This window comes from Dreissena polymorpha, chromosome 16 (assembly GCF_020536995.1).
Source record: "Dreissena polymorpha isolate Duluth1 chromosome 16, UMN_Dpol_1.0, whole genome shotgun sequence".
NCBI classification, from domain to species: Eukaryota; Metazoa; Mollusca; class Bivalvia; order Myida; family Dreissenidae; genus Dreissena; species Dreissena polymorpha.
This window is the reverse complement of record NC_068370.1, coordinates 28,211,278-28,225,683: the sequence shown is the minus strand read 5'-3', so window position 1 is coordinate 28,225,683 and position 14,406 is coordinate 28,211,278. Positions and strand designations below refer to the sequence as shown.

Genomic DNA, 14,406 nt, shown 5'->3' with positions numbered 1-14,406 from the left:
ATTTTAGCGTGGCGAAAAGCCACGCCGCCCTCCCGGATCGCCACGCTGCCCTTTTCAAAGGCAAATTTTGCCACGCGCCCTTTTTTTCAAAGGCAAATTTCGCCACGCGCCCTTATCGATAACATCTTTATTGCCTTACGATCTAACTTGGTCCGCAAAATCAGCATCCTTGATTGTCTGTGACGCTCCGACTGTGCTTGATTTACTCGAGAGACGTCAACATCTAATCGACTATATTTAATTGAGCAGATTTTATCTATAACAGTGCTCGATTTATAGGTAGGTCTTACTGACTGATCCAAAGCTGTGAATTAGTCATGCTTGAATAACCCCGTGTCAGTATCAATCGATAATGCTGGAGGCTATGTTATACCAAGCGCACTTTTCGCTCGGCAATGTGTATTCCTCCACGATATAATCATTACTTCGGAGACTTTTGATGAAAAACTCGATGTTATTCTCCTGGCTTTGCATGCATTATTTAGTTATATCGAAACATATATTTTACGCATAATTACATTTAAATTCACAAACAAATCTATTCTTTATCGTTTTCGTCTTTAAGATAATTAGATCTAATTATTGAAATAATTACTGAGACGTATACTAATTTAACAAAATGCGAATCGCGTATACGATTTAACGTTGCTATGCGCACCTGTCGCTTACATCATTTGACATTTTATCAACATGGCGGACTACACAGAATTAAATTGTGACTCGGCAAAAATGGCAAATAACGTCGTAAACGATCGAATTAACGATGGAGATTATACATTAAGAAGGAATTAATGAAATGTCTGTGATAATCAATGATGCATTAAAATGTTTTAGATAGCAACAACATTATTTATTTATTTGTAATCTACTTGGTGGATGTATGTCACGGAAACGAGTGTTTGCTTATTAATTTACTCGCAATATTATTTTAAACATCTGTCGAGATTATTGTTAGAAAATGGGATAAGACAAACATGGTTTCATTTATATGTTAGTGGATCTGTGTATAATCAGATTCATATGCATATATTGCTTTATTATGTTTGTCGTGCTGTACAGTTTATTGAAACAGCATGGAACTTAAATGTTGTTTATATGTTATTTTTTCCACAACTGCCTCTGATGCGATTACATGTTTCCCCGTAATTCAGGTATTCAGGGAATGTTTTTGCCCTTTTTTGCCTAAACTGTGCGCTAAAATGCCCTTTTTGAAAGTAATGCGCCATGCCCCTTTGCCCTCCTGGGAAAAACACTAAATATTACAATTTTTTACAAACAATATATTTCTATGTTCAAATTTGAAGGGTGATATTGACATTTAATATCGTACTATATAAACAAATTCATATATATTTTTAAGTATGTATCAAATGGTTACTTAAAACAAATTACTGCTTTTACATATTTATATTATTGATATTCTTATATACAACATATTCTTAAGTTCCATATTGTTTATTGAACAATTATCATTAAAACAAAATACCCTTTTTCATAATAAACATACACAAAGTTTGATTTTTGTCAATTATCAACTCATCAAAAACAAAATTTAACTCGGGATAATCATTTTACTCCCAATAATATTTTATATAAAGTTTTTTGTTACGTCATAATGTAAAACGTCATTTTATGTTTAACAAGACTATTGTCAAGCAATATAAGTCCCCTACCGGCTACACCATTGTCAGAAATTCCAGATTTTTTTTATATATATTTGTTGCCAAAGCAACCAAAAGTTTTTATTAAAGAACAAAATGAAATGACATGCATAATGTCCATATTGCCATCTATCCATGTTTCAAGTTTCATGAAAAAATATTAAGAACTTTAAAAGTTATTGCAGGATCCAGAAAACCACCATTTTCAGCAGTATTTCTAGTCTTTTTGTTGCCATAGCAACCAGAATTTTTGACATCGGAACGAAATGAAATGATGTGCATAATGTCCATATTGCCATCTATCCATGTTTCAAGTTTCATGAAAAAATATTAAGAACTTTAAAAGTTAAAGCAGGATCCAGAAAAAAACACCATTTTCAGCAGTATTTCTAGTCTATTTGTTGCCATAGCAACCATAATTTTTGACATAGGAACGAAATGAAATGACGTGCATAATGTCCATATTGCCATCTATCCATTTTCCAAGTTTCATGAAAAAATATTAAATACTTTTAAAGTTATCGCAGGATCCAGAAAAGTGTGACGGATGGACAGACGGACAGAGACAAAACCATAAGTCCCCTCCGGTGAAACCGGTAGGGGACTAAAAACATTGACTATATTGTTTGATATGCATTGTAACATGATGAAAAAATAATGAGTTTTGATAAGGGCGCACAGCCGAAACATCAATACAAAGTGTAATAAACCAAAAATTAATCATAATTTAATATACCGGGTACGTCAGATAATAAAAGAAAAAAGAAATATGATCAAAAAGTTAAATATGGGACTTGTGTATTTGTATAATGGTATATTTTTCTGATTATTACAACTATTTATCTTCAAATCAAATTTAGTATACATGTAAATCAAATTAATGACCAAAATGAGTAATTTGCTTTATAGGGACCAGTTTTACAGGGACAAGTTTTTCTCCTAAATCTAAGTGCATGATATCACACCTATAGAGTTCATCCTCTTGTATCCCTTCATGAAGACCGTGTCGTTCTTTAGGTTTTTGAAGATCTGCTGTGTGTGTAACTCTGTCTCTGTGAAGGGGGGCCGCTTTGTCGCATCAACCTGATGGCAGAATAAAACTCTTAGTTTTTTTGGATTGTTTGTGCTGTTTTTAACAGTATTCAAGTCATATCACAGCCTTAGATACGTATTTAACCCTTTACCACTTAGATACATATTTAAAATTTACCACTTAGATACGTATTTAACCCTTAACCACTCAGATACCTATTTTCACACATGTGTAGTCCCTCAGAATATTAAATTCAATTGTAGACCTTTCTTACTAGATTCATGTTTTAAAGACTTAATTTTCAACCCTTTGATACTGATTAGCAGCAAACAGCATAAAACCTGAACAGACTGCGCGTGACTCGCAGGCTGTTCTGGTTTTAAGCTATTTGCACATAGACATTTTCACTTTGATTCTGAGTGAGAACGGGTTTAGATAACTTACTCACACTTTTCCTGTGTAAGCTGTTTAACCCTTTGAGTGCTGGAACCGAATTTAAAAGGCGTTTGCAAACAGTTTGGATCCAGATGAGACGCCACAGAACGTGGCGTCTCATCAGGATCCAAACTGTTTGCTATTCTGATAGTATTCTTTGAAAAAAATGAAATAAAATGCTAATTTTAGAAATTCAGCAGAAGACATTTTAGCAGACGACAAATTTCCCAGCATGCAAAGGGTTAACAGTAATCAGTGAACAAACTTATGCCAGTAACTACAACACCTGCCCTCCTTGAATCTGAGGAAGGGGTCCAATGGCTGGAGAGGATTTAATTACCAATCTTCACATGTAATGTAGCTGGGCCCTGTTGTATCAAACCTGCAATCCTCAGATTGTTTGTCCAATCCTCTATCAACTGAGTGAGCCAGCCCAGGAAAAAAATATATGGACCATACTCTGTGAAAAGGGGGTTTAATGCATGTGCGTAAAATGTCTTCCCAGATTAGCCTGTGCAGACTGCACAGGCTAATTTGGGAAGGACGACACTTTCCACCTAATCTTTTTTTTTTTCAAGGAGACTTTCTTTAAACAAAATATATCATAAAGGCAACCAGAATTCTTGACCAGGAACAAAACAACAGCATCGCATAATGGGTGCCACGCTCGGCTGCGAAAGCTTGTCAGAATTCTTTTTTTTTTTTTTTTAGAGGTCACAGTGACCTTGACCTTTGACTTAGTGACCCAAAAATGGGTGTGATATGTAGAACTCATCAAGGTGCAGCTACATATGAAGTTTCAAAGATATAGGTTGAAGCACTTTGATTTTAGAGCCAATGTTCAAAACCTTAACAAAATGTTAAGATTTTGCGGACGACGGCGGACACGGACATGCTGGCTGACAATACCTCGGGTTTTCTCCAAAAACAGTCGAGCTAATAAAATTACGTGCATAATATCCATATTGACATCTATCCATGTTTCAAGTTTCATGAAAAAATATGAAGAACTTTTAAAGTTATCACAAGGTCCACTGTTTTCAGCAATGTTTCTAGTCTATTTGTTGTCATAGCAACCAGAATTCTTGATGTAAGAACAAAATGCAATGACGTACATAATCTCAATATTGCCATCTGTACATGTTTTTCAAGTTTCATGAAAAAATATAAAGAACTTTAAAAGTTATCGCAGGATCCAGAAAAGTGTGACAGACTCACAGACTGACGCACAGAGCGCAAACCATAAGTCCCCTCCGGTTTCACCGGTAGGGACAAAAAAGGACATTAAATATCAATAGGTTCGAGACAATAAAAATACCAAAAAAAATGAATTACTGAAATAAGTTAATCATAGATGTTGGTATTTATAATTATAAAAAAATTCATGTCAGTCATAAGATGGGATTCCCATTACCTGGCAACATCTAAAGGCCATCCTCAGGAAGTCTAGAGGACAATAGTCTACCAGTCCACTGAAGGCTTTGTAGTCAATTCCGAAATTCTGAAATGGCAATCTCATTAATAAAATGATCATACACAATGACACATTAAATCTCATTATAGAAAATGACAATTGTTATCAAGACAGCTTTATCAAAATCACAAGGCTCTACAGAAAATACATGTACAGATCAGTTTGTTAACACGATTTCACAGACATTAAACATTTATATTGCAGATGTGTGTTTGGCATAAATTTAAAGCATACATTTGTAATAAAAAGCAAGTCTAACATGCTGCGTTCAACAAACTCTGATGCCCCAGGTGGAAGCCTTATCAGTAATGATTCATTGACCAATTTGAATAATTCTCAGTCCAAATTACGCTAATATTAAGGTCAAAGGGTGGTCAAGCGATGTTGATTGTCTTCATAAGTAACATCCATACAAGTATCAAAGCTTCGAAGCATGCAGTATTGATGTCAGATGAATTTGGACCTCCTGAGAAAGCCTAAGACCATTAGTAGGTCAATGTAAAAAAGGTGTCAAGTAATGTGGGTGTGTTGATAGTCCCCCTATTACATCTATGCATGAATCAGAGATTTGAAGCAAGTGGTATTAATTAAACATGGGTAAATGGTATCCACTCAATAACTCGATAACCAGTTGGGTCATTGTATTGAAACTTTGTACATATATATGGCCTATGTTCAGATCAAGAATGAGATTGCATTTGGGGTGTGCTGAATCAAGGTCAAGGTCATATATAGTAGACAATGAAACATTGTTTCAATCTAGCATTAAAAACAACAAGAGCAACGCATAACAGGTGCCACGCTCAGCTACGGGTGCAGTTATGAATCAATGAAAGCTTGTCAGAATTTATTAATTTATTTCTTTTTTAAAGGTCACAGTGACCTTGACGTTTGACCTAGTGACCCAAAAATGGGTGTGGCGTGTAGAACTCATCAAGGTGCATCTACATATGAAGTTTAAAAGCTGTAGGTTGAAGCAATTTGATTTTAGAGCCAATGTTCAAAACCTTAACAAAATGTTAAGGTTTAAGAACGACGCGGACGTCGAGCTGGCTATGACAATACCTCGGATTTCTCCGAAAATGCCGAGCTAAAAATTGAGCAATTGTAATCCAACTTGATGCACAGATTCTTTATTGCCTTGACCCATCTGCAATCTCAAATGAATTTTTGATTCAAAACATCCATGCATGTAGTCATAAAACAAATGTTGTTTTTTTTAATTTCCTAAGCATAATCTAATTTTCTATATAAAAAACAGTGACCTTGACCTCATGCATGGTACATGCAAACCTATGAAGGTCTGGGTATATGGCATTCAGATATTTAATTTCATGACTGTAGTGTAGCTAAATTCATTATTTAGTAATTGAGCGGGAACAATATTTCTGTATTAACTAAACCTGACCATGACCCACCACCCATATGGTATCCAACGCTAGGTCTGTATTTGGAGGGTATTTATGTATGATCCTGCATTACAATAACTCACTTTGTTGTCAAGTAATTCAGTTTAATGTATTTTGCTACTTGAACAAGGTCAGCATATCTACATCCTGCACTTACATTAGTCCTTGGCAACTTGTCGGGATCTGACGACACGCGGGCAGTGATCTCACAGCAGATCACACCATAGGAGAACACATCAGCCTGGATATAAAACATAAAATATTTCGGCCCTGCTCTGTGAAAAGGGGTTTTAATGCATGTGGGTAAAGTGCCGTCCCAGATTAGCCTGTGCAGTTCGCACAGGCTAATCAGGGACAACACTTTCTTCTTTTATTATATTATTTGTTTACAGAAATTCTCGTCTGAGCAAAAATAAAGTTTAGGCGGAAAGTGCATCCCTGATCAGCCTGTGCTTACTGCACAGGCTAATCTGGGACATCACTTTATGCACCAGCATTAAACCCCATTTTCACAGAGCACAGCCCATTTGTTTGTTGGATAGCTTGGATTTTCCATAATTGTCAACCTTATTTCAGACAATATGCTTAACCAACTGTTTTCTTGGGGGAGCTGGTTTACCCGTACTAAGATCCTACAATTATACTAGCAACTGACAAAAGTATTAATTAATCAGAGGTACTATTGGCAATGGAAAAAAATTCATTCATCACACAATCCAGTTATAATTACATGTTGAATGCATATTTTTTCACCATGTAAGTAACTTGCAGGCTGTTCAAGTTGTTTGTTGTTAAATGCTAATCAGTATCTAAGGGTTGGAAATGAAAGCCTGAAAACATGAATCTAGTTACAAAGGCTGCAAATGTAATTTGTTTCTCAAACACGCCAAAGTGTTTATCTGACATGTAAAGGCTTTTTAAGCTATAGAAGGGAGTTTCTTACCAGTTCATTGTACTTCTGGCCCAGGATGACTTCTGGTGCCATCCAGAATGGTGACCCCACAGTAGACAGCTGCTTCTTGCTCCTGGACAACATTCAATCAATGAAATGCTGACTTATTGATATAAAAGGACAAGGAACTTGGACATAGGGTATGCTGAAGTTATCTTTCTTGTTTTGTGCAAATATTCAACAAATGTAATGCATTTGAAGTGTGTTTAAGCTTTTCACTTTCATATAAATTGTTTTGAAAGGTTATTATTTCATATTGAAAGAAAAAAATGAATTTTGAGAAATATTCATCAGGAATTTAGAAAGAACAATGGTAATTAATCTTAACTCTTTGCTGCCATTCCGCTCTTTTCTTTGCTAATTTTTACCATGTTTTTGCTATTATTCAGTTATAGAAAGATTCTAGTTGGAATCCAAGAACATTCTAACACTAATTACACATCTACAAGACTCATAATACTTCCTTTGGATAGTAAACCAACTGGGAATCCTTCTAAATGGCAGTCTGCTTATAATACAATAACATAAAGTTTGGTACACTCAGGTTAACAAACTAATACCTGAGAACAAGCTTGTACAAAATGTAATGCAATCTACAGTAAATAGAAATGTACCTGTTGCTACAGTAAACTGCAAACTAGAAACATCGGTCTAATAGAACAAGTATATAGCTCTTGTTTATAAGTTAACCCTTTTAGTGCTGGAACCAAATTTTGAAGGCCTTTGCAAACAGTTTGGATCCAGATGAGACGCCACAGAACATGGCGTCTCATCAGGATCCAAACTGTTTGCTATTCTGATAGTATTCTTTGAAAAAAAATGGAAGAAAATGCTAATTTTAGAAATTCAGCAGAAGACATTTTAGCAGACGACAAATTTCCCAGCATGCAAAGGGTTAAGCGAGTAAATGCTGAATATGTGTGAGCCTGGCTCGGTCAAAAGGGGGCTTAATGCATGTGAGGAAAGTGTATTCCCAGATAAGCCTGTGCAGTTTGCTCAGGCTAATCAGGGACGCAACTTTCCGCCTAAACTATATTTTTGCTAAGAGACTTTCTTTGAATGAAAAATATCATAAAAGCGGAAAGTGTTGTCCCTGATTAGCCTGTGCATACTGCACAAGCTAATCTGGGAGGACACTTTACGCACATGCATTAAACCCCCTTTTCACAGAGCATGACTCTTATGTCTATTCAAAATTGTGAGGAGACGTACAGCAAATATTGTTTTCAATTTTACATGAAACAAAAATTATTCATCACACTGGCAAAACATTGAGCCGCGCTCTGTGAAAACGGTGCTTAAAGCACGTGCCTTAAGGTTGGCCCCTTGTTAAACAGTGCAGACTATGCTAATCAGGGAGGACACTTTCCGCAAAGACAGGATTTTTGTGTAGAAAAGACTTCTTTTGAAATAAAAATTCCATGAAAACAGAAAGTGTTGTCCCTAATTAGCCTGTGAAAACTGCACAGGCTATTTTTTAATGACACTTATTGGTGCACATACATTAAGCCAAGTTTTCCCAGAGCTCAGATCATATATACAAAGGCAAATCATGTCTAGACATATGCAAGTACTTGTTGGGGTACAGGTTCTTACCTATTCTGTGATGCAAGCTTTTACAACCAAGATAATTAAAAACAATTTTAGCGCACAGTCCAAGATCACTTGGGAACGCAAGATACTTACAAAGGGTCAGGTATTTTTGCAGAAAGTCCGAAATCCCCAACCACTGCAGTGTAGCCATTGTCTCGTCTTATGAGCACGTTCTGATATGAGAGAACATGCATGAAGATAGTGCTGGCAAAATGGGTACATGAGATGCAATTGCTTATCGTAATAATGTAATTTTCGGATGCTTTCATTTTTTCTGGTATATAAATATAGCTTAGTGGGCAACTGTTTTGGCAGCTGAAACTGTTTTCAAATCAGTTTTAAAACAAGATACAATGATTTTGCACACCAAATACGCTTGTTATGCGATAATTAATGAACTTGGCATACTCTGCCAGCAAAATTCATTCCCCCACAAATTCCAAATGGTTTTTATAATATAAAACATGTTCGAAAATAAATTAATTGCCAGCTGTTGTTTTATAATTGCAACTTGTAGAATGAGACTGAGAAAATACATGCAAGAAACAACATTTGTATTTATGATAAATTGTGTACCTCATAAGTTTTAGTTGAAATTTTTACAACATTAAAATCAAATTGAAAATAGCTGGCACATACATTCACAATGTTGATTAAAAGTTATATCACTTTTTTATATTCAATAAAAATTAATAGAAATTAACATAGAACTTGAGTGTTCACAAGCTTTATCTTCCATTTAATAGAGTCAACTAGTTTTTGACCCCATGCAACCCAATTTAAAATTCAGCTAAGGTTATCATTTGGAAAATTGTTTATAAGTTAAATGTTGACAATGAACAATGGACAAAAAGTGATCACAAAAGCTGACACTGAGCATGTTGTTCTCATGAAGTCTAGCACAAAAAAGAGCCTCTGTCCACACAGGCTAATCAGGGACGACACTTTCCGCCTATACTGGATAAATCAAAAAATTTCATAAAAGTGTAAAGTGTTGTCTCTAATTAGCCTGTGCAGACTGCACAAGAACAAAATACATTGATGGTAATGTCATTCCCTTCTTCAATAGACTTGAAGAAAACATGGAGTCTCATTTTCCCAAAGGGAGGCTCATATGCATGTTGACATGACTTTGCACGTGGCATCTTCAGTGCAGTTCTTGGAAACTACCTGTTTTACCACAACATGTGACAGACAAAAATCTATTTAAACCATGCAGCTACAAAAACAAACAATGCTGCAAAACCTTGGAGCAGTTGTTGGCACCATCAGCAAAACATTCAACATTAGTTATCTGGAAATAGCAAGTGGAAAATAATGTCCTTGAACAATGCCCGGCACCTGTAGTTTTCCAAGTACCCAGGTACCAAGAACAATAATTTTCCACTGATGCTAAAAGAAAACAGCTGATACCAATAATACTTCATTAATGTGTGTTTCAGTCTGCAGCTTGGTAAGTAATTTGAAGGCAATAACAAATACATAATAACAGTCAAACAGATCATTTAAGATGTGAAACATTTTCACAGTTTGTTTAGTATTTTCTACACACCAAGTAAAGTCTTTCACATATTGCTGTAATCTGTGGCAACCATGTTAATTCCAAACATCTTATGCTTTACCGGTATTTTATGTTAAAGAATTAATTGTATGCTGTTCTGCATTAACATGGTGGCCTCTTGTCAAGTGGGACTCAGGAACACTTTTCAACATTTACTTATTCTTTTTGCTTTCACTTGACACAAAATTCTGTTTTACTGAGGATTCCTTTATAAAACCATTACAATCACCCATTATCAACATGGCTTCAGCAATTTGCCAAAACATTTGCTTCAGATTTTTTAACCCAGAGTGAGCAGTATCTTCTTATGTTGTAACATGCAATTTTGTAATCAAATGCCATAACCAGTGTCAATGGAAAGGTCTGAGATTGTCACCATTTATCTCCCTTTTTCTATTATATTTTAAAGCCCTTCACGGCAAAGTATCTATTTTGAGCAAGGTTATCTTTGTAGATCAACAAAACTCTGTCTGATGGTAAGACACTGTCCCTGCAAGAAGGTATAAATAAATAAACTAGCTAAATGCCTTTCTGCAATCCCTGGAGCCCACTGTCAATATTACTTATCATTATTTAACAAGATGGCCATGCTTATGTTTGACCTATTGCCCCAGGGTTGCTGGTCATGCCTGTTACAAGAAGCCATGTCCACACATTGAACATTTCGGGTTAATTATTTTTAACATTCTGTGTTGAATGATGATGTTACACTCCACACACACTGTAACTTGCCAAAATTGACCTGTAATTTTTACTTTGGAGCTGACCATTTACCTTTATTATTACCTTGAGCTAGGGAGACAGTTGGTTCACATGACATGCTTTCTTCTCATTGTGAAAATGTGTTGTGAAATTGCAAGATATACCTTGAAGTTACCATCTGGTCTTTCTGTTTTATTGCAAAATAGAAATCTGACTTTAAAGTTTGACCTTGACCTTTGAAGTAGTTATACAGTTGTTACACATGACACAACATCTTCATAATATTAATATCGGTGGTACATTATTTTCAAATTGCATGATGAATGATAAAGTAACAGTCCACACATCCTGGTTGATGGAAACAATGTTTGATTTGAACTTTGAAGGTTACCTTGATCTTTGAAGTAAGGAGAAAGGTGCTACACAGGACTTCTGAGTACTTGTGGTATAAATTGGTGAATGATGAAGTTACAGTCAAGACAAGTTGCTTCATGACCAAATCTGACCTTCCAAGTGTGACATTGACCTTAAAGGTAGGTTGTCATCTTTGTTGCAAACGACACGCTATCTCTTGATGGTGGTGATTTGTGGTAGGTTATTTTAAAAGTGCATGATAAGTGACAAAGGTGCCGTCCAAACAAGCTGTTTTATGGCTTAATTTGATATTTGACCTCTAAGTGTGACCTTGACCTTTGAGGTAGGGAGACAACAAGTGCAAATTTAGCTACATTTATGCCTGTAAAGAAAATAGTGTGTTTTCTTCAAATCTCTTTAATTTTATTGCGCCTCAGAAAGTGTTGATACTCTGTTAATAAAAATCACTTAGTATATGAAATATAACAAACAAGTTAACTGGAATACCATAAAGTGAAAGGGCTTATCATTCAGTGGAAAAAAATTATTAATATAATTTTCCATTCAGGAGATAAGTTATAATGGCACAAAGTCTGTTACCACAAAAAAAAATTATGATACATTTAGAGAATTAAAATAAAATTGTGATTTATTTTGTCGTGACCAAAATTATGGACACACTCCATTGTTTCAAGTAATAAGGAATATAGTTTAGGTTACGACCAACTAAATCCTGAGTCCAATAAGTCCATAAATCTAATAATGAAAACAATGATGACATTGTTTACTTATTATAATACATGTGGATAATTTGTTATGCTCTTGAAGGCTTATGCCAAGTTTGGTTGTTGTACCGATTGTACAAATATTGATGAAAGATATTTGATAACATCTGCACAAAGGTACCTTCAACATAGTATTACAGTCTGTAACTGAATGACGTCTTACATTAACAAAGTAATAACATAATAGCCAATGTATATATCATGAATGTCAACAGAAGGATTAATTTAAATATGTTGACATACTATTCAAAGTTTAAAGTCCAAAGTTTGCATTCTTATTCTTACAGACATGTTGTCTCAACTTAGAGTATTATATATGACCTTAACCACCTTGCAAGATGTTTATATTCCACAGGTGTTCTAATGCTTGTACATGTACATACATTTGTTTAAAGGACAAAATATTACATTTCACATTATTGGAAATTGTATACTCGAAGCCTCATTTTAACGCTAAATTAATTATAAGTTTCATAGATCATGATGCGATAGGAAATCATTTGTCACTATTTTAGATTGAGCAATCAAAGATCAGATACAGTAAGTGGTGTGGTTTTGCAAAAAAAGTATAGGCTAACTCAATGGCACAAGTTTATTACATGAAACCATTTATTCACATTCACAAAACAAGTTTGGGCCTAATTAATTGCTGAAACAGAGCAACTCTCAGTCTGTTCAGATTTTATGCTGTTTGCTGCTCATCAGTATCTAAGGATAAGAAATGAAGCCTTTAAAACTGGAATCTAATAATCAAATTGGACTTTCTAAGGGACTACAAATGTGTCAAAATACATATCTAAGTGGTAAAGGGTTAAGACACAACCACAATTTCAGAAGTCTGTTTCTTAACCCAACAGCATAAACTTGCATCACTCTGTGGTTTGATATTGTTTCAGAATCAGAAAGGCAAGTCATGACCCTATTATCTGGTGTTTCACCCCAATATAGATTATATCTACATACTTGCACCTCAATACTGGAACAAACAGCATGCCAGCCCATAGCTCCAGATATTTTTCTACCATGGTGCTAAAGGGTATTATTTTATAACGTTTGGATTGTATTTTATAGGGAACTGAATCTAATAAGCTTTTCTTGAGATCAAATATTTACATTGTAACTTTATACTGTCTTATATTTTATTGAGTGTTTCCTTTTTTGGATAATATTATTCTACATGTGAATACGAGAATGAAACGTTAAAATATTACCTAAGGACATTTGTTTGGCTCAGCAAATTAGAACAAACACATTGTCAACACTGCAAAAACTTATTTATATCAAAGATGAATGTCAGGTATTCAATCTAAAGGACAATTAACAAACTTGTGGAAATAACAACAAGAAATCACTCTTTATACACAACCACATAAATTTTTGTCAACAACTATTACACTAGTCCCATTCATTAGACCTGAATGAAGCAATTATAGAAGACCAGCTGTGTTTGGGGAAAATAAACAATTCAGCAAATGGTCAAATTTAAATAAATTAACTACACTGTATTTAATGAACCCTCATTGTCATGTAAATATTTACATTCATTCAGGTCTTGATAATAGATTGTCCCATGCAGAAAGAGATAAATCAAGCCTAATTAGGCCTTTATTGATGGACCCCAAAAGTGTGATGGATGGAGTGAAATTCATGTGGTTTTTATTACAGTTTTTTTATATTTAAAATAGCTAAAATCAATTAGCTCTGTTCCACTTATCCATATGTGGCATGCCACTGTTGTGTGACAAATGACAAAGATCAATCATGCAGTCTTGAACAACAATGCAAACAATAACATCATGTTCAATCATGGGGTATTGAACAACAGCGGTGTTTATTGCTAAAAGAGAGCTCTGTTTATTTACAAAAAAAAGCTGCGAAGTGTGCACTGTTGTACTAGAAATTGCAATAGTCAGACATAATGAGAATTGCAAGTAAAGAACCAAGCGCAATCTAACAACAAGTCTGAACGATCCACTTTTCGTCTGTATTCAATTCAAAAGCTTATACACATTTTTAAAGCCTATAATTATTACATAAAACTTTAGCTTGTTAAATTCCTGGGCATTTGACCATCAAATTATTTTTTTTTGCAAACAGCAAATAACAAATAAACCGAACACTATTTCTAAAACAACCTGTTTTCAGGAATATCTTGGTGTTAATTCCTTGAAAACCAACAATTAACCTAACCTGGGAATAATACCTTCAAATAATTATTAATTTGTTGGCAAAAAAGCAAAGAACAATAAGATGAACAATATTTCTAAAACGACCTGTTTCAAAGAATACCTTGGAAGTGAGGTCCCTATGCATGACTCCGCGAGAGTGCAAATAGGCCATGCCTTCTGCAATGTCGTGTGCAATGCTGACACGAACCGTCCATGGCAACTCGACCTTGATATTGGCAAGAAGTTGCTCCAGATCCCCACCATCAATGAACTGGAATG

The 14,406-nt window shown here is 34.9% G+C and overlaps 1 protein-coding gene across 2 annotated transcripts in view; it reads right to left on the bottom strand.

Annotated features, from left to right (window-relative positions):
- The window catches only part of LOC127862668 (dual specificity testis-specific protein kinase 2-like), a 55,350-nt gene that overhangs the window by 6,411 nt on the left and 34,533 nt on the right, over positions 1 to 14,406 (bottom strand). For both annotated transcript variants that reach the window (XR_008040729.1, XM_052401878.1), the window contains exons 4-9: positions 14,249 to 14,398; positions 8,651 to 8,730; positions 6,956 to 7,037; positions 6,170 to 6,253; positions 4,544 to 4,630; positions 2,627 to 2,744 (exon numbers count right to left, since the gene is read on the bottom strand). Coding sequence is in view for 1 of the 2 variants with exons in the window: in XM_052401878.1 (XP_052257838.1) it covers positions 2,627 to 2,744; positions 4,544 to 4,630; positions 6,170 to 6,253; positions 6,956 to 7,037; positions 8,651 to 8,730; positions 14,249 to 14,398 (601 nt within the window). In the remaining variant the exon portion in view is untranslated. The remainder of the gene's footprint in view (positions 1 to 2,626; positions 2,745 to 4,543; positions 4,631 to 6,169; positions 6,254 to 6,955; positions 7,038 to 8,650; positions 8,731 to 14,248; positions 14,399 to 14,406) is intronic.